The 25,772-nt window shown below is 28.9% G+C and overlaps 1 protein-coding gene across 2 annotated transcripts in view; it reads left to right on the top strand.

Moving 5' to 3' along the window:
• LOC107453513 (E3 ubiquitin-protein ligase Nedd4) overlaps positions 1-25,772 on the top strand; it is a 98,609-nt gene that overhangs the window by 45,868 nt on the left and 26,969 nt on the right. Inside the window, exons 11-18 of one of the 2 annotated variants that reach the window (XM_043053387.2) lie at positions 1,144-1,278; positions 5,334-5,432; positions 7,391-7,445; positions 9,474-9,532; positions 12,142-12,207; positions 17,522-17,751; positions 21,190-21,311; positions 24,922-24,992. In XM_043053387.2, the coding sequence (XP_042909321.1) occupies positions 1,144-1,278; positions 5,334-5,432; positions 7,391-7,445; positions 9,474-9,532; positions 12,142-12,207; positions 17,522-17,751; positions 21,190-21,311; positions 24,922-24,992 (837 nt within the window). Of the gene's footprint in view, positions 1-1,143; positions 1,279-2,634; positions 2,770-5,333; positions 5,433-7,390; positions 7,446-9,473; positions 9,533-12,141; positions 12,208-17,521; positions 17,752-21,189; positions 21,312-24,921; positions 24,993-25,772 lie in introns of both variants that reach the window. The other variant, XM_043053388.2, reaches the window with a different exon arrangement.

The raw sequence follows: 25,772 nt of genomic DNA, 5'->3' as shown, positions 1-25,772 counted from the left end.
TGGTAAATAAGAATTAATAATAATAATTTCTTTGTCCAAACTTCCTTTCTAACAGTAGCCATCTTAATAGTGTACTTTGCAATGAGTGTTTTTTTTTATTCAAATGTCTGTCTAAGAATCGAGACGGACATGTACCGTGAATATACTGTGTTTTTCTCATACTAATTTCCTTATCTCAAATCTTGTACTGTTGTAGAAACAATTTAAATTTGAAAAAAAATGACTTTACAAAATTTTTTAAATAGCACAAATAAAAATACTTTTAATGAGCAAAATAGTTAAGAGACTGTGATGCCACAATAGGCATTACATATTTCCTTGCCTTTATAATTTTGTTCATTTCTTAAACTTATTTTTAATCATTCTTGATGAAATTTTAATTAAATTAAATCAATTTTTTAATTTTTATTATATTTTATTCTTTTCTTATTGATCAATGTAACGGCTAACTTTTTATTTTAGTACTAGTGTGGACTCATTAATTCAAAAAAATCGAAAATGAAACTCTATTTAAAACTCTTTAATTTTTATTTCTTACTGCTAATATGTTTTAGTTACATGGTTCTACTAATTGTCACAGTCTTTTTGGTGATTTGTTTTCATCAAATTATTTTGAGATTAATATTGATTCCGATAGGTTGGCTTTGTTTTTGTCTGTGTTATCTTTCAATAAATTGCCAACCTTGGGTCTCTTCCTATGCTCCTAACTGTCCGTTGGGAACAAACCAATCATTTTTTTGATTTGGCTTGTGATTAGACAGATCATGGGGGATCCAATGGTCTGTCCTTATTAATATTATTGTTCAAAATGTAGAAAGACTCATTATGGATAAAATATAATTTGTATCTCAAGCTCTAAAAATTCTGCATACAAGTTTTAATATGATTATGATCCAGTTTTCATCTTCAACTGTCATTTTCATCATCCTGTTTTCATCCCTACCTTCAATTGGTCAATTATACCATGCAACTCCAACCATACCTAATTCCATTATTATAGAGACATTCCTCTTTTGTGATGCTGTAAATAATCATGATGCTTATTTTTTGCATTGAAACAAACTACTGAATGTCCCTTAAGGCCTGGTTTCTTAGGACAGGACGCCATCAGCTGGAAATCAGCGCTAACCTCTGATTNTTTAGCCCGTTGCAAGCCTAAGTCGACAGAGTAGTTCAAACCAGGCAAGTTCTGAGGGACTCCCTGCAGGCTGGTCCATGCAAGTTGCTCCAAACGGACGTGTATTCTACATTGATCACAACTCTAAAACAACAACTTGGGTAACAAATCAACACTTTTTGTTTTATTTAACACAAGATCATTTGTTTATTAAAAAAGCGAGAAAAAAAAATATTGTCTCTTAAAAGGTCGTAAATTTTGTGATTTGCTTGTATTTGCCGACAATGTTTAAGTGAGGCCCTAAAATTTTATTTATTTTCAAGCTTTTCTTGAAAAGCGAAATAAATAATCTAACAAAACAAATCACAAATGGAATTCAACAACGAAAGTGAATTACAGGAATGATTCGAATTCGGAGTAAAAGGTGGAAGTCAGAGAAAAATTTTCTAGTTTAGTTTTGAACATTTAAGATTCCTAAAGAATATTCTAATAAAATTTTACAAGACAGATTTAAATATATAAACTTTGGTTTTTACTAAACTGCATCTTTTATTTGAATTCAATCCTAAATTTTGGTTAATACAGTAAAAGTCAAAATTAAGACAAAAACTGAGGGGGGGATGTTGTGACTTCCTTGCATAAGGATGGTAGTGCGTTTGTGATTTGCTTATTTTTGCAAACTAGAGGCATGAAAAGTCCAAAATTTGCCAAAAATACTATTTTCCAATGGCAGTAATCAGTGTGTTGGAAATAGCTCAAAGGCTTTAAGATAAGAAATTTGTCCATTAGTCCAATAGAAACTTGTCTTGAGGGTGCGTTAGAAATAAATTTGTGTGGTTATTTCTCCTTGATTTATTCTAAAATGCATGCAAATAAAAAAAAAAAATTTTTACATTTTTACTATACTTTTAAATTTTTATAAAGGATGTCTTAGGATATTTAGAATCTTGTATTTAAATGATAATTTAAACATGTTTGAGCATTTTTAATTTTGCTGATTCGATGATTTAATGATTTCAATGAACAGTTTGTAATAATGAGTATCCTACTGCTTTTGTAAGCTATGCCTTAAGTATATTCTACATGGTGCGTAGCATTTTTAAAAAGTGCTTAAAGGTGCTTATTTTCGTTTTTCTTGAAAGCCCTTAAAGGTGATTTTTCAGTTGTGTTTTTGAAAAGTGCTTAATTTTCCCTTTTCGAAAATGAGACTTTTTTCCTTTGCCATGTCGATTTTCGCCACATATTATGCAAAAGCGTGGCTTTGAAATTGTTCTATTCAGCGTTTTTGCAACCCATTTCGGATTATCGTCGATTTGTAGCATACGAAAGCTCTAATCATTTTACATGTTTGATGAAATATTTGCGAGTTGGCATGTGCGTATACTGAGCTGGGTTCGGTGAGATTATTTCACTCTCATGTGCATTTTAAAAGACATTCTCAATTTCAAAANTTAAAAGTACTCTATTATACATTTTCCCTCTTTTTTTTGGCAACTTAGATGTTTTTCTATTTTCAGCCTGTTGCAAGCCTAAGTCGACAGAGTAGCTCAAACCAGGCAAGTTCTGAGGGACTCCCTGCAGGCTGGTCCATGCAAGTTGCTCCAAACGGACGTGTATTTTACATTGATCACAACTCTAAAACAACAACTTGGGTAACAAATCAACACTTTTTGTTTTATTTAACACAAGATCATTTGTTTATTAAAAAAATGAACAACAAAATATCGTCTCTTAACAGGCCGTAAATTATGTGATTTGCTTGTATTTGTTGACAATGTTTAAGTGAGGCCCTAAAATTTTATTTATTTTCAAGCTTTTCTTGAAAAGCAAAATAAATAATCTAACAAGAGAAATCACAAATGGAATTCAACAGCTAAAATGAATTACAAGAATGATTCTAATTCGGAGTAAAAGGTGGAAGTCAGGAAAAAATTTTCTAGTTTGGTTTTGAACATGAAAGATTCCTAAAGAATATACTAATAAAATTTAATAAGACAGATTTAAATATATAAGTTTTGGTTTTTACTAAACTGCATCTTTTATTTGAATTCAATCTTAAAATTATAATAAGGATGGTAGTGCGTTTGTGATTTGCTTATTTTTGCAAACTAGAGGCATAGAAAGTCCAAAATTGCCAAAAAATACTATTTCTTTTACTATTTTCCAATGGCAGCAATCAGCGTATTGGAAATAGCTCAAAGGCTTCAAGATAAGAAATTTGTCCATTAATCCAATAGAAACTTGTCTTAAGGGTGCTTTAGAAATATATTTGTGTGGTTATTTCTCCTTGATTTATTCTAAAATACATGCAAATTACAACTTTTTTTAAAATTTTTTACTATACTTATACAGGATGTCTTAGGATCCTTAGAATCTTGTGTTTAAATGATAATTTAAACATGTTTGAGCATTTTTAATTTTGCTGATTCGCTGATTTAATGATTTCTATGAGCAGTTTGTAATAATGAGTATCCTACTGCTTTTGTAAGCTATGCTTTGAGTATCTTTTACATGGTGCTTAGCATTTTTGGTGCTTAAAGGTGCTTATTTTCGTGTTTCTTGAAAGCCCTTAAAGGTGATTTTTTTCAGTTGTGTTTTTGAAAAGTGCTTAATTTTCCCTTTTCGAAAATGAGACTTTTTTCCTTTACCATGTCAATTTTCGCCACATATTATGCAAAAGCGTGGTTTTGAAATTGTTTTATTCAGCGTTTTCACAATCCATTTCGGATTACTGTCAGTTTGTAGCATACGAAAGCTCTAATCATTTTACACGTTTGATGAAATATCTGCGAGTTGGCATGTGCTTCTACTGAGCTGGGTTCGGTGAGATTATTTCACTCTCATGTGCATTCCTCTGCATTTTGAAAGACATTCTCAATTTCAAAATAAATTTTCCACCCTCTGAAATCGAGCCGAAAAATCTAACTTTTTAAGGTAGCTAATATGAACAAGAAAAAAGTTTTTGTCTGAAACTAGTTATTTTATCATTATCTTTGTTAATAAGTCTTTGAAAATTATTTTGCATTTTATTGATGTTTATAGTGCTTAAAAATATTTTTGAGTGCTTTAAAAGTACTTAAAAGGTGCTTATTTTTGTTGAAAGATTTGGCCACGCACCCTGTTCTAATATGATTGAAATAATAAAGAAAGTTTTCATTTTTCAATACAAAAACTACCTGTACGTTAGTTTTTCCCCCTGAATTTTCGGAATATCTTTTGGAGTGCAAATTTATATTATTTCATGTAGAATATTTTAGCTTTTGAAAACTAAAATAGTGTAAGTGATTTATATTATTTTAAATTGGGACCTACTCTTAATAAAAATTTAGAAGTGCTGGGTCCATAGAGGATCTGTAGCTTTCAGTCCAGCGAAATCACTTTCACTTTCTGTTGGTGGTTAAAATTTTCTGTTTGAAAACTTTGTCTGGGTTGCCACAGGCAACTAAAATTTAACTATTTGCAACTATTTTCAGCCTGAGACACCCTTGGTAACTTTTTGTTTGCCTGAGAAGGCTAAAAAGGCAGCTATTTTCAGGAAAAGGAGACTTTTCTGTACTCCTACTTTTTTAGCATAAATTGGATTGCGCAACCTGTAGTTCGTTTGAGCTTCTGAACACACTGAATTATTTATACTTAAAAAATTTTGAATTGCAGGTTTGAGGCATCACTTTTTAATGCGCTCAATTTGCACATATTTTATTATAAGTCTGTCTTGTTTCCCGATCTCCTGTTCAAATGTTATTGCTTCGAAATTCTGCATGATTTTCAATATTGTGATACGATATTACGATGCGTGAATTTCGAATTTGAATAGTCACTTTTTACAATCTATATATGTATATATTCATATTTGCTAAATCTGTTATTGATAAAAGTGAAAAAGTTTTAGAAAAAGTACGTTTTTTTTAATGAAAAAGTATTTAATTTTCTGCAAATATACTAAATTTTTTGATGTAAAAATTTAGTGCTAGAAAACTAACTTTTATATAAAAGTTATCATATTTGCAACCAACTTGACTAAGTTGATCTATTAACTACTATATGACAATTAAGTCATTTAATAAAATTTTAGTCATATTATTGAAAATTTTGAGTTCTTGTTTAGGCAATTATTTTCATGCTTTAGGCTACAAAAGCAACTATCTTGTTAATTTTTTTTTCTGTGGAAACTCTGCTTTCTGTATAAAGGTGTACAATAGTATTATTTCTTTTGCAGGTTGATCCTAGAACAGGTAAACCTAGTGTTTTACCAAACCAGAGCAATGTGCCAAATCGGCCTCGTTTTAGCAGTGTTGATGATCTGGGACCATTGCCTGTAAGTTTTCACTCTTTTATATTTCATAGTATTTTACAAAACTGTCTTGATTTAAATTTTACATATTTATATATTCAGGGGTGGCAAAATGTATGATTTTATTTTTAAATCAAATCAGTTTTTTTTTCTATATAAATTAATTTTTTAAAAAAATTAAGTCAAATTTTATTTTCTTACACTTACCAACCAAAAATCTGATAAAATGTATTAGTATTGCCTACTGTTATTGAAATATTATGAGCTAAATGCTTAGTATTTCTAATTTAAATGATTAAAATGTGAACAAATGTTTGAAATCGGTCAGTATTGTCGGTAGATTGACATTTCGTCAATTGACAAAACACTGTGAGTGTAAGAGCGGTGGACTTCGTTTTAATAGTACACATTACTGAGCGTCAGTTTACTCAAAAGTTAAAATAAATTAACTTTACAGGATGCTTCTAAAATGCAATTTAAAGAAATGGAAAAAAAATCCATTTATTTTTCGAAAAGAAGAAAAAAAAAGACAGTAGTCTTGTGGCAGAACTTTTTTGAGCTATCTGTGACAAAACTCTCAAGCACTAATATCTTTTTGCAAGATACTTTTAATAATAACAAATATCCATGTTACTAATTTGAAATAACAAAAATGTCAATTTCAAAGAAGAAAAAAAACTTTTTGGATAAAATAATATTTTTTTAAAAATTTAATATGTAATATTTTTTCTTTATTCTAATATTATGGGCAATGTTTTTGTATTTTGTAGGGGAAATGGAAACTAATTATTTTTTTTTACATTTTGTAAATCATCATCACATTAAAAAAAAAATCGTGAAATCCGTAATAGTAACTACCAAAAAACAAATGATCGACAACGAAATTATGTAAATCGGACTCTTCAAAAAGAGGTTACTAATTGTGTGTTTTCATTTTGAGATTCAGTTGTTGTAAGAAATAATATCGTATTAAAAATGTCAGATTTTGAAAACTATGTGGAAATCAGTAGTAATAACAGCATAAAAAAAATAGAACCAAAAGTTATTCAGAAAAGAAACCCAAATTTTTTACTTCATTATTCGTTATTCTTCATTATTCTCAATAGAGATTGGAAAATTCATAAGCATTTTTTTCTTCTCTGCATCTTTTGAATATAATTCTGAAGAAAAGATATATATAGTCTTTCGAAATCTTTTGAAACTTTCTGCTGATAAACCAAAATTTTTTACTTCCCAAAGGTAAATTCTTTCTGCAAGAACTTGGTAATGTTCTGCGTAAATGTTGCCGTGTTGCAACGATTCTGCCCCAGGGGACAATAATAAATAGACAGTAAATGTCATGGAACACTTTAATTAATCAAACTACTAAAAAAGTTACTTTATTGTAAAATTTAAGCTTGAATTGACATAATAACTACCATTATTTATACATATCTAATTTTGATTCTTTACAACTGAAATCTATTTAATCTTACACAAATCTTTTCAAATCTGTCTTCACAAATCTAAAACTGTTGTGGTATTGATAATGTTTGCACAATCTAACGTAGCCACTCTATTTACCTATTTCTTTTTCCAAAATAAAAAATTATGAAAATTTTTTTTGTAGTGAAAAAATAATTGCAGTGATACTTGTTTTCTAGGTGCATGTAAGTATCTGATTAAAAGTATTTATCCTGATGTATTTACATATCTTTAAAAGACGTAGACCTAATGTTACATGTAAAGCCACTGTTACCAATTAAAATTGAGAAATAACCACAGATATGGTTCCACATAATACAGTGATTAAATAAATTGAAACCAAAATATGCATCATGAAATAATTTAGTAAAAAATTATATTTTTTAATATTCAATAGGCTTTAAATAATTAAATTTTTTTAAAAATCTAATTTAAGTTTAAAAAACAGTTGTTAAAATATCTAAATTTTGTGGGTTGACTTTAACTGTTTTTTTTTAAAAAAATTTTAACCTTTTTAGGAAGGATGGGAAGAACGTTTCCATACAGATGGTAGAATATTTTTTATTGACCATAGTAAGTGACTTTTTTATATTAAAAATGTCCCAAAATTCATGCATTAATCCCCATTTGTGCAATAAAGTGTTGCCGAAAAAACAGAAGGAAGCACATGGTGCGTAGCGTTTTTAAAAAGTGCTTATTTTCGTTTTTTAAAACCTCTGAAAGGGGCTTTTTTTATTGGGGTTTTTTAAAAAGTGCTACATTTTCCCTTTTCGAAAATGACTTTTTTTTTCTTTACCGTGTCGATTTTCACCACATATTATGCAAAAGCGTGGTTTTCTCATTGTTCTATTCAACGTTTTCACAACTCATTCAAAGACAATGCCTTTCGGCGCACCGTCGATATGAAAGCACCAATCATTACACATGTTTAATGAAATGCTTATGAGTCTGCGTGTGCATTGAGTGACCTGGGTTTGGGTAGATCATTGCACCCTCATCTGCATCTCTGCTGCATTTTGCAAGATATTCTCAATTTCATTTTCCACCCTTTGAAATCGAAACGAAAAATCTTTTGATCTTTTTATGGTGGCTAATAGATTTAAAACAAAAAGAATTCTTTATCAAAAAGTAGTTATTTTATCGTGACCATGCAAAGTTTAAAATATTATGCATTTTGTTAATGTATATGGTGCTTATTTTTTTAAAAACATTTGGCTGTGCATCCTGTAAAAGAGTTCTTTATCAAAAAGTTGTTATTTTATCATGATCATGTAAAGTTTTTGAAAACTAGTTTGCTGCTCTATATAGTGCTTAAAAATATTATTTTATTGTTTTAAAAGTACTTAAAAGGTGCTTATTGTTTGTTGAAAGATTTAGCTATGCACATTGTTTATGCGAAAAGAACAAGCCTTTTTCATTCTTATGATTATCATTGGTTATGTGATTTCCTATTTTGTATATCACAATTGGCTCACCACATCATGTGATTTAATGTTTAACGCCTCAGAACTTCTTCTTTTTGTTTATGCAGACAAGCTAATAATGACCCGAGCATTAAAGGAGAAAACTGTGACATCAGCTATGTTCAGCCTCATTAAATGTAAAAGGGTCATTGAAAAGTTTTGACCAAAGAACGACTTGTACAGGGTATCCGCGCACCTTAAAAGTCATGGATTTCGGCATCGAACAAAATTTGTCATGAAATGTCATGATTTTAATAATTTTTTTTAAAAAATCATGAAAAGTCATGGATTTAGGTTGCCAAAAAAATCTAATTTTTAGAATGGAATTAACCCCTTAATTTCATGGTGTTCTGAATATCTGAATTTGTAACAAAATTCCCACTGGCAGTCATATTTGATTAAAATATGAATTGTTTTTATTGTGTTCTTTAAAAATTATGGTGTTCTTTCAAAAAATGAATGAAAAAACATCATTTCTAAAGCGAATTATCTTTTAAACTGTGATTTCAGAAATTTTGTTGTTATTTTTTATTTATTTTTTTTTTCATCTTATCAATTTAAAATTCTAGCTGAAGCAAGCCAGTCATTGGTGTATTTTTTTCCCTTTCCAATGAGCAAGAAAAGTATCTTTAGAATGTAACTCTGCAGAAGAGAAAGAGAAAAAAAAAAATTGCTTTTATATTTTTTCCCAGCTATTTTATTGCTTCAACTCTTTCTTTACTCTGTTTCTTAAATATAAAATCAATAAATATGAAGATGTAAATTATAACAGTTTTTGGTTATTCCTATCATTTCAATGAATGTTGTTATAATGCTTTTTTAAATTCATTGTTGCGCTTTTGTCAGAGGAAATAGTAACTTATGTCATGAAAAATTCTTGGAATTAATCATGGAAAGTCATGAATTTGAAAATCTAAAATGTAGCAAGTACCCTGAATGTACTATTTCATGCATGAAACCTTTGTTGCACAGTTCATTAGAATATTAAATTAAAATAAAAAGCAAACTTTTTTAATTTGAGACTCACCTGAGTTTTCTATCAAAATTACTTCTTGCATGAATGAATTTGGGACACCCCTTGTATGTATCTGTGTTGAGTTCTATTCAAATTTTAATTATATAAAATTAATTTCTTTAGATTCTAGAGTCACACAATGGGAAGACCCTAGGCTAAACAATCCAAATATAGCTGGACCAGTAAGACATTTTTTTAAGTTTCATATTTTTAAGTATCAGACATTTTTTCAACATATTTAGTTTTATTTTCTGAATTAAAAATAGAGTTTCTGCTTCTTATTACGAGTTATTTTTCCTACCTGTGAAGTTTTTGTAGCAAAAACATTACATGCACATCAATTTTTTAACTTTACATGCAGGTGTTTTGTTTTTGGTGTCAGAATACTTTTTGAATTGACATAAAGCTGTATTAATATGAAATAACTGAAAAACTTGCACAGATTTTGTATAAATCAATCAATTCAAAGCGGGTTTTGATTATATATAAATAGTTTTATTGCCTTAATCTTAATATATGCAATATTAATTTATTAATATTTTTTTTAACATTTATGCTATTAAAGTGGGAATTGAACTTTTATAATTAAATTGATTATATCAAAATATTTTCATAAAAATAAAATTGTTTTGAATACTTAAAAAAATTATAGTATTCAGATTACAATTGCTAATATTTGTACTAAACTTAAACAACAAAACATAATATTACTTAATATTTTGTTTTAAGACAGGCTTCAAAATAATATTTCATATATTTTTAGTAATTTTATTAGATAATTAATGTATTTAAATTTGAATTTTGAAATTCCTTAGAAAAATTACAAAATAACTTAGGTAAATAAATTCAAGTATTAAAAATTTTGCATTAGTTTTCATTTTCAAAAAATGTTTCTTACATAATTTTAAGAGATAAAATAGCAAGCATTTGTCTTATATCTATGCATTTACTATATTTCAATTTAGATTTGACTTATACAGCTTTAATTCAGAACCTTTAATCCAAAAATGAACACAAATATGAGCCATGTTTTTTTCTTTATAGAACTTACTACTATGATTTTGATACTGAAACTTTTTTTTAGTTTTACTTTCGTAATAACTTAAATTTTTTTGTTGTTACCTTAAGTATGACTCTTTAAAGAATATAACATTGAAATATGATTGGAATTAATGATTTATTTTTATCTATTTAAGTAATATAAAAATAATAAAAGATTGAGCTTTCAGGCACTTTTTCCCCACTTAACTTTTCAGTAATCATCACTTTCAAACCGTGATGTTGTACTTTATGTGAAAGTTGAAACTGGGATTTATTATTTGGTAAATTAGTTTAGAAGTTTTTAAGTCTCAAGTTCATTTTCAAAAATAAGTAACTAAATAATTATAATATAATAAAACTAAAATATAGATTGGATAATTGGATTAGTTAATGCTCTTGACAAACTTATAGTTTGTATCTTATCATTTGACATTTTACAATGTTTGAATCACTTTCGAAACTTATCTCCAAAAAGTTCCTCGAATTAATTAGCTAAACTTTTTTTTGGTGTCTTCTTTGATGTTTCTTCCTTTGAAAAAATCTGCCCCATTTTACCCGTATTGCAAAGGTGGACAAAATATACCGAAAAACAAAAATTATGTTTTTTTTTTCTCCACGTTTTCACGTTATTTTGTTGTATTACTTCGGAAATATAATTTGTTTTTCATTTTTGATATAAAATTGCGAAAATTATTATATTTTAATTGCTATATTTAATTATTCAATGGTATTATAATTTTTATTTTTTTACTCACCATATTTGAATTGCAATTTTTTTTTGTTCGTATTTTTAGTGTATTTCAACTATGAATTCAATTTACCTGCACATAAAAACCCATAAATAAAACCCCCCAAAATTTTGAAATAAATTTTATCGAAATACTAATTTTGGCCACAAAACCTTGGATGCTGGCCCACTGTGCATTGTATACACTGCGAGATATGAAAGAAGCAACTGTTTTTCTTATTTATTTCATAGTAATTACTATTTTATGCTATTGCTTCCCATTACACTTTATGAAAGCTATCAGCTTAATTAATGTATCTGCTATTGAATTTTTAAAAAAATTTTGGGCTGCAGTGGCTGGGTGATATTTCTCGGAATAAAGAAAAAAATATATGACTACTATTATATATCAGGAAGGTAAACTATTAAAAGAGTTTCATAAATGAAATATGCATTGAAGTGGACTGTCTGTATTCTTTTCCGTTAAGGTTAAGCAATGTAAAAATAAGCTATTTTTGTAATGGGAAAGTTTTTATGTTTCAATTTTTCAATTCCTACTATTAGTTCACCCTCCCCCTATATATCTTGTTCAAATTTTCAATTGTTAGTAAAATACTTTTTAATCATCCATTCAAGTGCAGATACATTTTTTAAAACTTGTAGTTTAGGACACTTGATGTTAATACAGTTCTTTCAAATATTCAATCATTCATTCAATTTAATGAATTAATTTTAGTTTTATATAGGATATAAAATTGTAATTATTGAATGAAAAAATAACTGAAATAAAACTTTTCTTTGTTGACTTTAAATTTTTTATTACTCGTTAAGCGGAATAGTTCAAATTTTCAGATACAGCAAAACGAAAATTTATAATAAATCAAGTGACCAAATAAAATTGTGCTCGATAAAATAAGTTGTTGAATCAATTAATAAAATTGTGCTTTTTTTTTTATCGATGTTTATAAACAAGTATGTGTTTTGATTACCTATTTATTTACATATAAATGCATATTTTAATAGGCTGTTCCTTATTCACGAGACTACAAAAGAAAATATGAATATCTGAAATCTAAACTTCCTAAACCAGTAAGTTTTTATTGTTTATCTGCACTCTGAGCTTTACTATTGTATTATATTGTATTTTTTATTATTGTATTAGTAGTGTTTCTACCACTACAAAAATACAATTCCCTGTTATATAAGACATGTCAACTCGATTCTATGTTGGGGTACCTTTTCATAGATGAAGGTTGACATTGTCGATAACACTCTCCCTACATTGGTGATTATAGAACGTGATGTGAACACGCCTACTTCGATGGATTGTCCACATTGAAGAGTTGACTTACTACTTGGGACTGCAACATTATCCAGCTCCTCCCTCTGTTGCCACTTAGTCTCGATCACACGCAATATATTCACTCGACTGCTAAAGGCAACGCAGGAGTGACCACGACCGTGAACTTAATACAGCCCTGACGATCAGCATTCAAAAGTATGGTGATCTTAATACAGCTCTTCCAGCTTCTCACATAACAGCGATGAATCACCGATGGTATCCGTTCATCGAATTCTGTCACAAATGTAATTTTGGTGGGGGAGTACTGTTGTGTTTCTACCACTACAAAAATTCAATTCAATTCACTAGTGATGGGTGATTCTTTGGAAACGTGACAATTTGAAGAAAAAAAAATTCTTCAAATTTAAAGTCTTCAAAATAATCTTTTTTTTTTGTTGTTGTTATATTTAGTTACATTTATTAATATCTTACATAGAGCAGTGTAGTTTTTTGACATTTGCTCAAGAGAAAAAAATTAAATAGAAATTCACCAAATTTTGAATGGCAGAAAAATGACATATTAGCTTGTAAGTTAAAAACACAGTCATTTTAAGCTAATAGTAAGTAACTCAGCTTAAGAAACTCAAAAAAGACAAAGTTGAGAAGTTAAATTTAACTTTTTATGTAACTAAACTTCCAATTTTTACAAATTAGTTAAGTATACTGAAAGTGGAAGAGTAACACAATAAGATGGTTTTAAATTTTACCACACTTTAATTTCCAAAGAAACAGTTAAAACAAAGAAAACAAAAAAAAATTGTAAAATGTCATTTATCTCGAAGCTTTTAGAGGAAGCAAAATGTCTGGAAGATATTGGGTGACGAGCAAAAATTTTTTAATTTATGATATTCTAAGAAATTTTGACAGTCTTTTTTCCCCGGGGCACTTAAAGTGATTAGCAGTCTGTTTGCCAATCCGGTAATATAGTTAACTTTCATATCTTTATGAATGACTTCAAAAACTTCTACAATAAAAATGATCATCTTAGGAATTTTTTAATTAATTTTATAAAAATTTGCATTAAAATTAATTTTATTATAATTTACATCAGAAATTTTTTATAATATTATTTAAATTTAAAATATTTCAAAACATTTTATTTTACAACTTTATTACATTCCTTAGTTTAAACACCCAAGCAACGTTTAAAGACTATGACAGAATTAAATTGTACAGTGATGTTCTTAGTTTATCCTTTATATTTTTAACTATCTGTGTTTTAAAGAAAATTAACCTAAGCCCTTTCGGTTAGATGGACAATGATTTGTTTAAATTAATTCTTTTATCCACTGTAGAAGGAATCAAAAATGTTTTTGTTGTTGGTATGTACTGAATAAAATTGTGTATAATAATCAATCATTAAATAAATAAATAACTTTAATTACATGCAAGCATATTACTATCTTTCATAAGCTGGGTATTGTTAGTATATGCTTTCCCTCTTTACATTATAGTGTTTAAAAAAATTTCTTATAACTATGTTAATGTCCTGGAATTTATAAGCCAGGATAATGACAATTTTGCCATTTTACAGCATTTAACATTACTTTAATTTAAAATTTTGGCCTAAGACGTTTACTTTCGACAGAAAACATGAGGATTTCTTGAAATAACTAAGATAAATGTACATAGTTTATAATTATTAATGATTTCAAAAGGACAGGAAAATGACAACATAAAAACCTTCTCACCTTGTAAAATTTTTTGAAATACATTTTGATTCAGAAAGTTGGTTCTTTATTCCTGCTATTAGACATGTTCTGATAGGATGGTATTCTAACTAATCTCTTAACCTAAGATATTTATTGCTGGGGCTATCTTTTTTGGTTATAAATTACTAAAAAAAGTGGATTTAACTTTGAACTGTACAAGATTTATAAACAACCCGATATTTTTAAGTACATAAAATTAAATAGAATGAATTGGGTGGCTCACATGATTTGAATGAGTGATACAATGCAATAAAAAAGATGCTGCTTTTTAAACGCACTGGGGGAAAAAAACCAGGGGAAGGCCACGTTTGAGATGGTTTGACTAGGTGGAGTCTGATTTTCTTGCAATCAATTAAAAGAATTAGAGACCAAAGATTTATCTGAAAATCTTCAGAGGAAGGCATTGGCCCACATTGGGCTGTCTGGCCAACTATGATGATGATTCCATTGCCATTTATGTACTATCAAAACATTATCAGATTGTAGTTTCATAAAACTTTGCATTAGAACCAGTTGCCATTTTTGTATATTAGTAACTAATTAGAATCCACCTATTTATGGGTGGGTTTTTTTTTTCAATATAAAGGTAAACAGCAACTAACTAGAGCTGTGGACATGCTTGACTTCCGGTTAGAATGTATACAACTGCTTACTACAGTTTATTTTCTTAGGCTTTATTTTCAAACAAATAATTTTGTTTTAATAAAAGAAATAAATTGTATATAATATAAGCATAAATCTGCTGTATTTCGTAATACTATATTAATGATATTAAGTAATTCTGGGGAGTTAAGTAAAAAATTTATTTTAATTATTCCTAGATATGTTGTTCAAAACGATGGCATGGTTGCTAGATTTCGAAAGAACTCGCTTTTTTTTTCTTACTGTCCTGATTTGGCCTCTTTTTACTTGCTTTATTACTGTTTGTATTTGTTGCAAGTTGTGCACCATCATACTTTACTGTTAGCACATTGTTGAACCTGCGAGACTAAGCAGGGTATCCGCGCACCTGGAAAGTCATGAAAAATCATCGAAAGTCTTGAATTTCGGTATAGAACTAAGTGTGTCATGAAATGTCATGATTTTAACTATTTTTTTTTTTAAAAAAATCATGAAAAGTCATGGATTTAGGTCCCCGAAAAATCTAATTTTTAAAGTGGAACCTCTCACCCCCTAATTTCATGGTGTACTGAATAACAAAATCCCCAATCACAGTCATATTTTACTGAAATATAAAATATTTTTATCATGTTCTTTAAAAATTATGGTGTTTTTTCAAAAAAATGAAAGAAAAACCATCATTTCTGGAGCGGATTATCTTTTAAACTTCTGTAATTTCACAATTTTTATTATTATTCATTTATTTTATTTTATCAATTTCAAATTCTAACTGAAGCAAGCCAGTCATTGACGAATTTTTTTATTCCTAAATGAGAACAGAAAAATCAAGAGTATTTCTTTCCTTTCCGATGAACTAGAAAAGTATCTTTAGAATAAAGTTCTTAAGAAAAAAAGAAAAAAAAATTATTCTCTTTCTTTACTCTGTTTTTTAAATTTCAAATCTATAAATATGAAGATGCAGAGTATAACAGTTTTGGTTATACCTGTCATTTCAGTTAATGCTTTTGTGAATTTATTGTTGTGTTTTTGTTGGAGTAACTTTGTTAAGTCACCAAAAATTCTTGGAATTAGGCATGGAAAGTCATGAATTTGAAAATCAAAATGTGGCAGATACCCTGACTAAGTTCATTTTACAAATTATCATTTATTCATTTAGTTAAATTTTGAAGTTTATATATTGTTGACAAGGTAATAAGTGTTTTATAATGATTGTTCTTTTTTGTTGTTACTTTTGACATCAACTGTAACGTAAATATATCAAATAAAGGTTTTGAGAGAGAAAATATTTCTATCACAATGGATAAGTAATTATCACTTAAAACAAGAAAAGTAAGAAAAAATGGTGAAAAAAGCACTTAAGATTGCACAGATTTAAATAAAAATTCTTCAAAATTTTTAAAAATTAACTAATTTAACATGAAGTAAATATGAAAAAGAAGTAATTTTTGGAAGAGAGACTGTGAGAAGGTAAATGCTCTATCCCCTGAGCCACCACGACTTACATGTCACCTTTTAGAAGAATCTGTTAAAAATTGTTGGCCTGTCAAATAAATTGAAGCAGTCAAAAGATATTGCTACTATAAACAGAGAGTAGACTTGCTTCACGGTCAAAAAAAAGAACAATCTTGAGCATTCCTTGAATTATTACTTAAATTATTGCAAATTACTTGAATTATTGCAAATAAGCAACAAAATTTGACTGTTGTTTACTTTTTATGTATTTTTTAAGCAAATGAAGCTTTTAATCAGATAATATCTTACTTCCTCAGTTTCTTGTAATTATTTAATTAACATTTATTACGCATAGTGTGGAGTTTTTCTTAAATAGTGCTTAACGGTGCTTATTTTTGTTTTTTTAGAAGCTCTTAGAGGTGCTTTTTTCATTAGGTGTTTATAAAAAGTGCTTAATTTTCCCTTTTCGAAAATGAAATTTTTCTTCTTCTTTAACATGTGGATTTTCGCCACGTGTTATGCAAAGGCATGCTTTTCACATTGTTCTATTCAACGTTTTCACAATCCATTTTGGCGTCCTGTCTGTCTGTAGTGTATAAAAGCGCCAATCATTTTACGTGTTTGATGAAATACTTATGAGTTCGGTGAAATTCAAGCACTCTCATGTGCAACTCTGCTGCATTTTGCAAGATATTCCCCATTTTAGGCTTCACTTTCCACCCTCTGAAATCAAACCTAAAAATCTTTAGATCTGTTTATGTTGGCTAATATCATCAAGAAAACTTATTTTTGCCAGAAACTAGTTATTTTATCATAATCATATAAAATCTGAAAATTATTTTGCATTTTGTTAATGTATATAAGGCTTAACAATATTTTTGGAGTGCTTAAAAAGTACTTAAAAGTTGCTTTTTTTGTTTTAAGGATTTGGCTACGCACCCTGTCACATGTTGCATAGTACACCCATAAAATTACGACATTTATTTTTACTTACTCTTTGTTTAATTACATATTTCTGACTTATAAAAACTTGTTTCGATTCTAATAAAGCATTTGATGTTAATGTATATACAGCCTAAAAATATTTTTAGAGTGCTTAAAAAGTACTTAAAAGATGCCTATTTTTTGTTGAAGGATTTGGCTACGCTCCCTGTTACATGTTGCGTAGTACACCCATAAATTACGACATTTATTTTTACTTACTCTTTGTTTAATTACATATTTCTGACTTAGAAAGCATGTCTCGATTCTAATAAAACATTTGATGTTTTTGTAGGCGAATGTGTCTGGCAAGTTTGAGCTGAAGGTGAGTCGAGCAAACATTCTGGAGGACTGTTACAGAATCATCAGTGCTGTCACCAGGGTGGAACTGTTGAGGACAAAATTGTGGGTGGAGTTTGATGGAGAGGAAGTCCTCGATTATGGTGGTGCCTCCAGAGAATTGTTTTTCCTTCTTTCAAAAGAAATGTTTAACCCTTACTATGGATTATTTGAATACTCCGCTGTGTAAGTTTGATTCTTACGTTTCAGTGTTTTCCAATTTGCTCTCTCTCTCTCTAACCTTAGTCACCCCCTTGGTGCTACACCAGGGTTGCTACTTCGCAGGGAAAACCTGTAAAATAACTGGGAAAATGCAGATAATCTTGATTTTCTTTTCTAATTGGGACAATACAGGGAATTTTATTTCTTACTTTTGTCTTTTAAAAAATAGTGACCTCTCAAAGCACAATCTATGGGACATTCAATGATGATATTTCAGCCAGGGTTGGGTTTTTGCCGTCAGAAACTGGTTTTTGGCATGACAGTGGTAAAAACCGTCAAAAACGTACTGTTTTCTTTAATTTATGGCATATAGCCGACAATATATTATTTTCACATAATTGCCTTTATAAATGAATGTTGTAAGTGATTTCTATTGATTTTGCAACTATATACATGTATTCTTATACATTCATATAGAAATATTGTAATATACTTATTGAAAATAGTGATACTTTACTTTTATCATTATAGCTTGATTTGCAAAGGATTCAAAATTTTGCACTTCTTAATTGTTAGAAATAAACAAACAAAAAAAGCTTGGAACTATTAATAAATTCAAGAACTGAAAAGAATTTTGCTTTGATAATTTGGCATTTCTTAAATATTAGAAATAAGCTAAACAATACTTTCAAAACTTGTAACAAACTCTAAGTCAAGAATGACTTGGCATTCTTCAGTAATGTAATATGCCAAACAAAATGATGCTTGGAAATGTTTGAAATTTTGTTTAGTGTACCAATATTTTACTTCAAATAGTATGTTTTGATATAATCATGTTGAGAAATGCAAGAATCTGTTCTTAAATATCTTTTAACAACTTTTTTTTTCTAATTTTATTGCCCAAAAATGAATTAATTTAAATTATAAGCAATTAATCTCAAATAAAAATACAGTTTTTCCAAAACTATGGATTTTTGATAGAGGGGTTTTTGACATGACGGTAAAAACCATGGTATAAACCGGTAAAAACCGTTATGTGTCAAAAACTTGCCAACCTTGATTTCCACCATCTATTATATATAATTCTCTTACGTGGCTCCCAAATTNAAGTCAGAAATGACTTGGCATTCTTAAGTAATGTAATATGCCAAACAAAATGATGCTTGGAAATGTTTGAAATTTTGTTTAGTGTCCCAATATTTTACTTCAAATAGTATGTTTTGATATAATCATGTTGGGAAAATGCAAGAATCTGTTCTTAAATATCTTTTAACAACTTTTTTTTCTAATTTTATTGCCCAAAACTGAATTAATTTAAATTATAAGCAGTTAAACTCAAATAAAAATACAGTTTTACCAAAACTATGGATTTTTGACAGAGGGGTTTTTGACATGACGGTAAAAACCATGGTATAAACCGGTAAAAACTGTTATGTGTCAAAAACTTGCCAACCCTGATTTCAACCATACTAAACTATTTAATTTACTACAGCATTATTTGTTTTAAGTAAAGTCATGGTGCGTACCGTTTTTGAAAAGTGTTTTAAGGTGCTTTTTTTCCTAATTTTTTTTAAAAGCCTTTGTAAGTCCTTTTTTTATTGAGTGTTTTTACAAAGTGTTTAATTTTCCCTTTTCAAAAATGAGATTTTCGTTCTTTACCATGTCCATTTTTACAACTTATTATGCAAAATCTTGGTTCTCACATTGTTCTGCTCAAGGTTTTCACAATTCCTTTAACCACAATCCATTTTGGCTTACTGTCGGTCCATAGCGTATGAAAGCGCCATTTATTTTACATGTTTGATGTAATTCTTGTGAGTCCGCATGTGCATCTACTGAGCTGTGTTCAGTGAGATTCTTGCACTGTCATGTGCGACTCTGTTGCATTTTGCAAGATATTCTCCATTTCAGCCTTCATTTTCCACCCTCTGAACCGGAAAATCTCTCCATATTTTTAAGGTGGCTTTAATACAATCAAGAAAAGAGTTCTTTGTACGAATCAGTATTTCATCATGATCTTGTAAAGTTTTGGAACATTATTTTGTATTTTGTTAATGTATATAATGCTTAAAAATATTTTTGAGTGCTGAAAATGTACTGAAACGGGGCTTATTTTTTTGTTAAAACACCCTGAAAGTTGTTCAAAGTTTTTCCAGCAATTAAAACTAGTATAGCTAGACTAATATTGGTCAATTAATAGCACAGTGATTGTGTGTTTCCTTTTATTTTATTGTGTATAATATGTACAGGGAATATTTTTTCCAGATTTGAGTCACAGCCCTGTACACTGCCAATTACCAAATCAAAAATATGTAACATAGACTGTTCCAAAAATTAAATAAGCTAACTAATATTGTGTTGTATGACATTCTAAAGTTGTCCAGAAAATTATACATAATTGTGTATTAATTCTTAAAATACACCACTTAATGTATCCTGACTAATTATTTGTGAAAAAAATATTTTTTTATTGATTCAATAGAACAAATTTAGAGCTTCATCACTCATATAATGAGCCTGACCTTATTTACTTTATTAAACAACAAAGAATAAAACAGGCAGGCCACATTAACAGGATGAATGAAGACTGTACCACAAAAAGAGTTTTTAATGCCAGATCAGTTAGCGCACAAAAAAGAGGCAGGACAAATTTGATTAATATATAGGTGGCCTAGAAAAAAACCTTTTAGCATTAAAAACTGTAAAATGCTAGCAGGAAAAGGTTAGCTTGGGAAAAACTTCTTGAGATGGCCAAGGCCCACCCTGGGCTGTCAAGCCATTGATGATGATGATATGCAAAAATGTAAAAAAAAACTTTTAAATTCTCTTTAAAATAATGTTAATTACAAAAATTCGACAATTATTTTTAAAAATTTTGCTTTGGAAATTTCGGAGATGATATCTGAAGAGAGACCACTATGTCAAAGAATGAAATGCGCTCATATGCAGTCCTTTCTTAGATCCCTTAATTTAGCATGGATTAGAGACCCATGGATTAAGCGACACGGCGACGTTGTTGCAGAACGTCGCCGTGTTTCTATTGGGATAATATTGGAGTGTCTATATTTTGTAATATTGGTCCTAGAAGGGCTTTCAATAAAGAACTAATATTATTTTCTATACAGGACCCTTATAGGCTTATAAAGTTGGGTAAATATTGGAATGTGTTTTTAATGTTGGTCTTAGAATGGCTTTCAATGATGGACCAATATTATTTTCTATGTCGGACCTTTATAAATTCATAATGTTGTGTAAACTTTGGGATATTTAGATTTTTCAATATTGATCCTAGAATAGCTTTCTATAATGGACCAATATTATTTTCTGTACAGGACTCTTAGAGGATTGCAGTATTCGGGGTCTATATTTTGTAATATTGGTTCTCAATAATGAAGTAATATTGTTTATTAGGGTTATGTTTTTATTAAACTGCTGAATGTATAATGGTTTATATGTTTTCAGAGATAATTACACCTTGCAAATCAATCCTGCTTCTGGAGTTTGTAATGAAGAGCATATATCTTACTTTAAGTTTATTGGAAGGGTAGCAGGCATGGCTGTATATCATGGAAAACTCCTCGATTGTAAGTCTTTTAAAACATATTTATCATCTACTCAAGGTTTGCTAATTATATAAATGTTATCGTTAAAGTATGAAATCCGTTATTTTATAGAATACCTAGTTATTCCATGAAATAACTGATCGTGTCCATTAAAGTGTAAAACTCTCTCGTATTTCATGGTTTAACTACTTATTTCATAGAATAACGATCTGCAGCCCGTTAAAATGTGAAATAATCTATATCATGTATCTCGCACGACAAATACAATGTTCTTTGTAATTCTAAGTAATGTAAAAAATTTTCGTGTAAAACCCAGTATGTCAACAAAAATTTTTTTTGTTTTAGAAATAATGTTCTTTGTAATTCCAAGTGTCATTTTAGTAATCCTTGTTGTAACAAATGATTTTATGGTACGTTTCCATAAATACCATTTATACGCTGCATAAATTAGATAAATTGCTTCTTTTTCATTTTAATTGTCTATCATTAGTTTATTTATAGAATACCTAGTTATTTCATTTTAGATAAATTGTTTATTTTACACTTTAACTGTCTCTCATTAGTTAATTTATAGAATACCTAGTTATTTCATTTTAGATAAATTGCTTATTTTACACTAACTGTCTCTCATTAGTTAATAGTCTCATTAGTCTCTCATTAGAATACCTAGTTATTTCATAGAATAACTAGTTAAAGTGTCAAATTAATAACATATTACACACTTTAACTGACATGATCAGTTATTTCATGGAATAACTAGGTATTCTATGAAATACCTGCATTATATGCTTTAACATATATATATTAATGTATATATATAATTAGTAGTAAATATTAGCTTTACAAAGTCTTTTCTTCAATTTGCTGTAAAGATTAATATGAAGTTTTTTAACTAAAATGTTAAGTATTTAGAGGTAGCTCTATGAATTTTAAGTTTATAAAAGTTAAATGGCTATTTTAATGTATGTATTTGATGCTTTAATGCAGTGTTTCCCAAAGTGTGGTGCGCGTACCCCGAGGAGTACAGGAACAGTTTAGCGGGGGTATGCGTTCTTATCCAAAATATCTTGTAACAAACAAAAATTTTGTTTCAAAACAAAGCTAGCCATGAAAATGTACGATTAGGTATTTTTCTATTAGCTATTTTTTGCGGAGTTAACAGTTAATAATAAGTGGTGTCAACAGCCAGTTGTGATATTTAACTTTTGTGCAATTTTTTTATCCTAAAAAATACATTCACTTTTTTATTAGTGGTACGCAGCATTACGAAAAATTTAAAAAGGGTACACAAAAGTCATAAGTTTGGGAAACACTGCTTTAATGTTAAACACTTGATTTTGTTTATTAAAAATAGTGCTCTGGGCTCACACTCGTGAGAACGGAAATTCAAATCCAGTTGGCCGAAGACTCCCCGTGTAGTAAATGGTGGCTGGCACACATTAAATCTGTTGGGTCACAAAGTCCTTCATATTCCAATAACAAATTTTACCTATGGGGGTACTGAATTGGAGATTGAGCTTTCTCTCCCTGTAAGCAAGTGTGGTAGAAATTGAATTCTTGGCCATAGATGGCGTCACTGGAGACAAGAACCATCACACCCCTCATCTTCGATGACAACAACAACAAATAGTGCTGAATCTACTATATTAGAATTTTGAGAAAAAACTTTTAAGGCTTAGAGGCAGCTCTATTGATTTTAAGTTTTTAAAAGTTAAAAGAAATTTAAGACACCTTAATATAGACATTTGCTGAGTTACTTTTAAACAGTTTATTTCATACTTTGATATATTTTTTATTTTGCATCAAACGATAGCTCATCACGACAGTACTCTATTGCATTATTAGCTTCGCAATGCATCCATTCTATAGGACTTCAAAAGCAGTGCATAATAATTACTACATAATTGTAGAGGTCCCATTACCTCTTTTGTATAAAGTCATAAAAAGATAAATATTGTGTAAGATACATCAATTGCAGCAATTCTGACCTAGTCTTAATTGATAAGATGTTATTTAGCCTAACATTCATTACAGTGTCACTGAGGAAAACATTGTTTTCTTGATTTAAAAAATGACCCCAAAAAATGACCAAAACATCGAGAGAAAAATTTATTGCTTATAATAAAACTTAAAATTATTTCAAATGCACTGAAAAAAAAATCATCTCTCTATCTGCATTTTTAAAAAAGTTATGAATGATTTTAGATTGCCCTAATACCAAAACTTGTTCAGCAGACAAACTGTAAAGTGCTTTTTCTCATCGATGATAATTTTGAGTTTTAATCTTAATCAAATCCCTAAGGATTTTTTTCTATTTAAGATAAAGTTTTGAAGTAAACTTTTTTATCTTAAGCACAATACACTTAGTTAAACTGGGCATGGAATAAACATTTTATGAGATATTACAATTTTTACAGCATGTTATATATACCTAACAGGAATTTTTTNAGGATTTTTTTCTATTTAAGATAAAGTTTTGAAGTAAACTTTTTTATCTTAAGCATAATACACTTAGTTAAACTGGGCATGGAATAAACATTTTATGAGATATTACAATTTTTACAGCATGTTATATATCCCTAACAGGAATTTTTAACCTTTTTTTTTTTTTTGCCACTTTCTTACAAAATACTTTGTAAAAATTATTTTAATTGTTATTTCAAAAAAGTGAATGCACAAAATTGTTAAGATGAATATTGTAATCACTAAGAAAAAAACATTTTTTAAAAACCGTAAAAATAAAAAAGCCTTAGAGATTTAAAAATTTTGAATTTTTTAAATTTTTTTTTAAAATTTTAAAAAAATTAAACAGTTTAATTGTTTTTTGAAGATAAATTATTGATTATAATTTAAATGAGCATGTAAAGCACCCACAAAATGAATGATTATATCTTTATTTAAAAAAATTGTTGCAAGGATACTGTGACCCCCTAAAATGTGAAGTGTACTTGTATTCTTTTTAAGGTTTTTCATTGAAATAGTTTTTTTTTTCAGTAAAAAAAAACCTATGTTGAACTGTTTTGTTAAAATCTAATGAATTTAATGTCTGGCCATTCATCTGGAGTAGCGACAGTCTCTATAATTACCAGGTTTAACCATTTCAGGTAGGGGTGTCACGTCATTATTTAAGACAGAGTTTGGCTAGGGTGGGCGAGAGAGAGTAAGTCAGTTGAGAAAGAAGACCTTAAAAATGCGCGATTTCTTGTTCTCATAGCAGCAGGCGGCCTTAGACTTCGTGGATCTTAAAAACTGGGAAAAAAGTAAAAGCTAGCAGGAAAAGGGGTTAGCCTTGAAAAAAACTTCTTGAGAAGGCCCAGGCCCACCCTGGTCTGTCGAGCCATTGATGATGATGGTGGTGGTTAATCATTGTTAATCTAGGTTTTGATTATTAGATAATAAAATGTTACCAATTTTGAAAACTAATTTTTTCTGTTCTTCCCACTACCGCACATCATGAATATTTTTGTGTAAATAAAAAGAGAAAAAGAGTATGAATGAATGAAATTTTTTTGCTTTACAAGAAGCTAGTCGAATGTTATTTCTTTCAATCTGTTTGTGTATTTTTGTTAATTGAAAGGCCTTCAGTTAATGTTCAGTCACGTAATTAACGTAAAATTGCTCTTCTTTTTAGCTTTCTTTATTCGTCCTTTTTATAAGATGATGCTTGGGAAACCTATTAGCCTTAAAGACATGGAATCAGTGGTGAGTTTTTCTCTCTCATACAACACTGTATATATACCTATTTCTTGTACCATAGTCGGTCGAATGACCAGACTTTATGTTTCTTGATTGAATGCGTGAAATATGGATTTTAGGAAAGAAAGAAACTAACAAAAACTTAATTATACTTAAACAAAATTGTATATTGCCAATTTTTATGTATTACAAACGAATAAGAATTTTTAATTCATTGCTCAACACATTTTTTACATATAGGGGATTGTCGGGTATTCCCGCCCACTGTCAATTTCATATGTATAGAATATTTTTTCAAGTCAATGGGCCATCGGACATTAATTGTTATATTAAAAAAAGATTATTTTCAAAATTTCAAGTATTTATACAGCTGGTAACATGGTGAACAATAGTTTTGAAAATATGTTGANTGAATGATACCTCTATCAGCTAGTCATGAAATTAAGAAAAATTGGTTGAATGTTTCGATTAAACTTCATTTTAATACTAAAAAAATATTTTTTTTCTATACGTACAGCATTGAAGTATGTAGTCTTAAGTTTAATTTGCACAAAGAAAGAAGTTTATATGTGAAAAATTGTTCGAGTAATTACAAATTTACAAAAAAAAAAATTGAATTTCGGGTAGTCCCGCTCACATGAATGTCGGGTATCCCCGCCCAATTTTATTTCGCCAATGAATGTACGGTTGCAAAAATTATTATTTTATTGGTTCAAATTTGAATGTTATATGCATTTTTAACAACAAATATTGTTGTTATTTAATGATTGTTATATTATAAACAGC

The sequence above is a fragment of the Parasteatoda tepidariorum genome, chromosome 5 (assembly GCF_043381705.1).
Source record: "Parasteatoda tepidariorum isolate YZ-2023 chromosome 5, CAS_Ptep_4.0, whole genome shotgun sequence".
Classification (NCBI taxonomy): Eukaryota; Metazoa; Arthropoda; class Arachnida; order Araneae; family Theridiidae; genus Parasteatoda; species Parasteatoda tepidariorum.
This window is presented reverse-complemented; position numbering and strand designations above follow the sequence as displayed.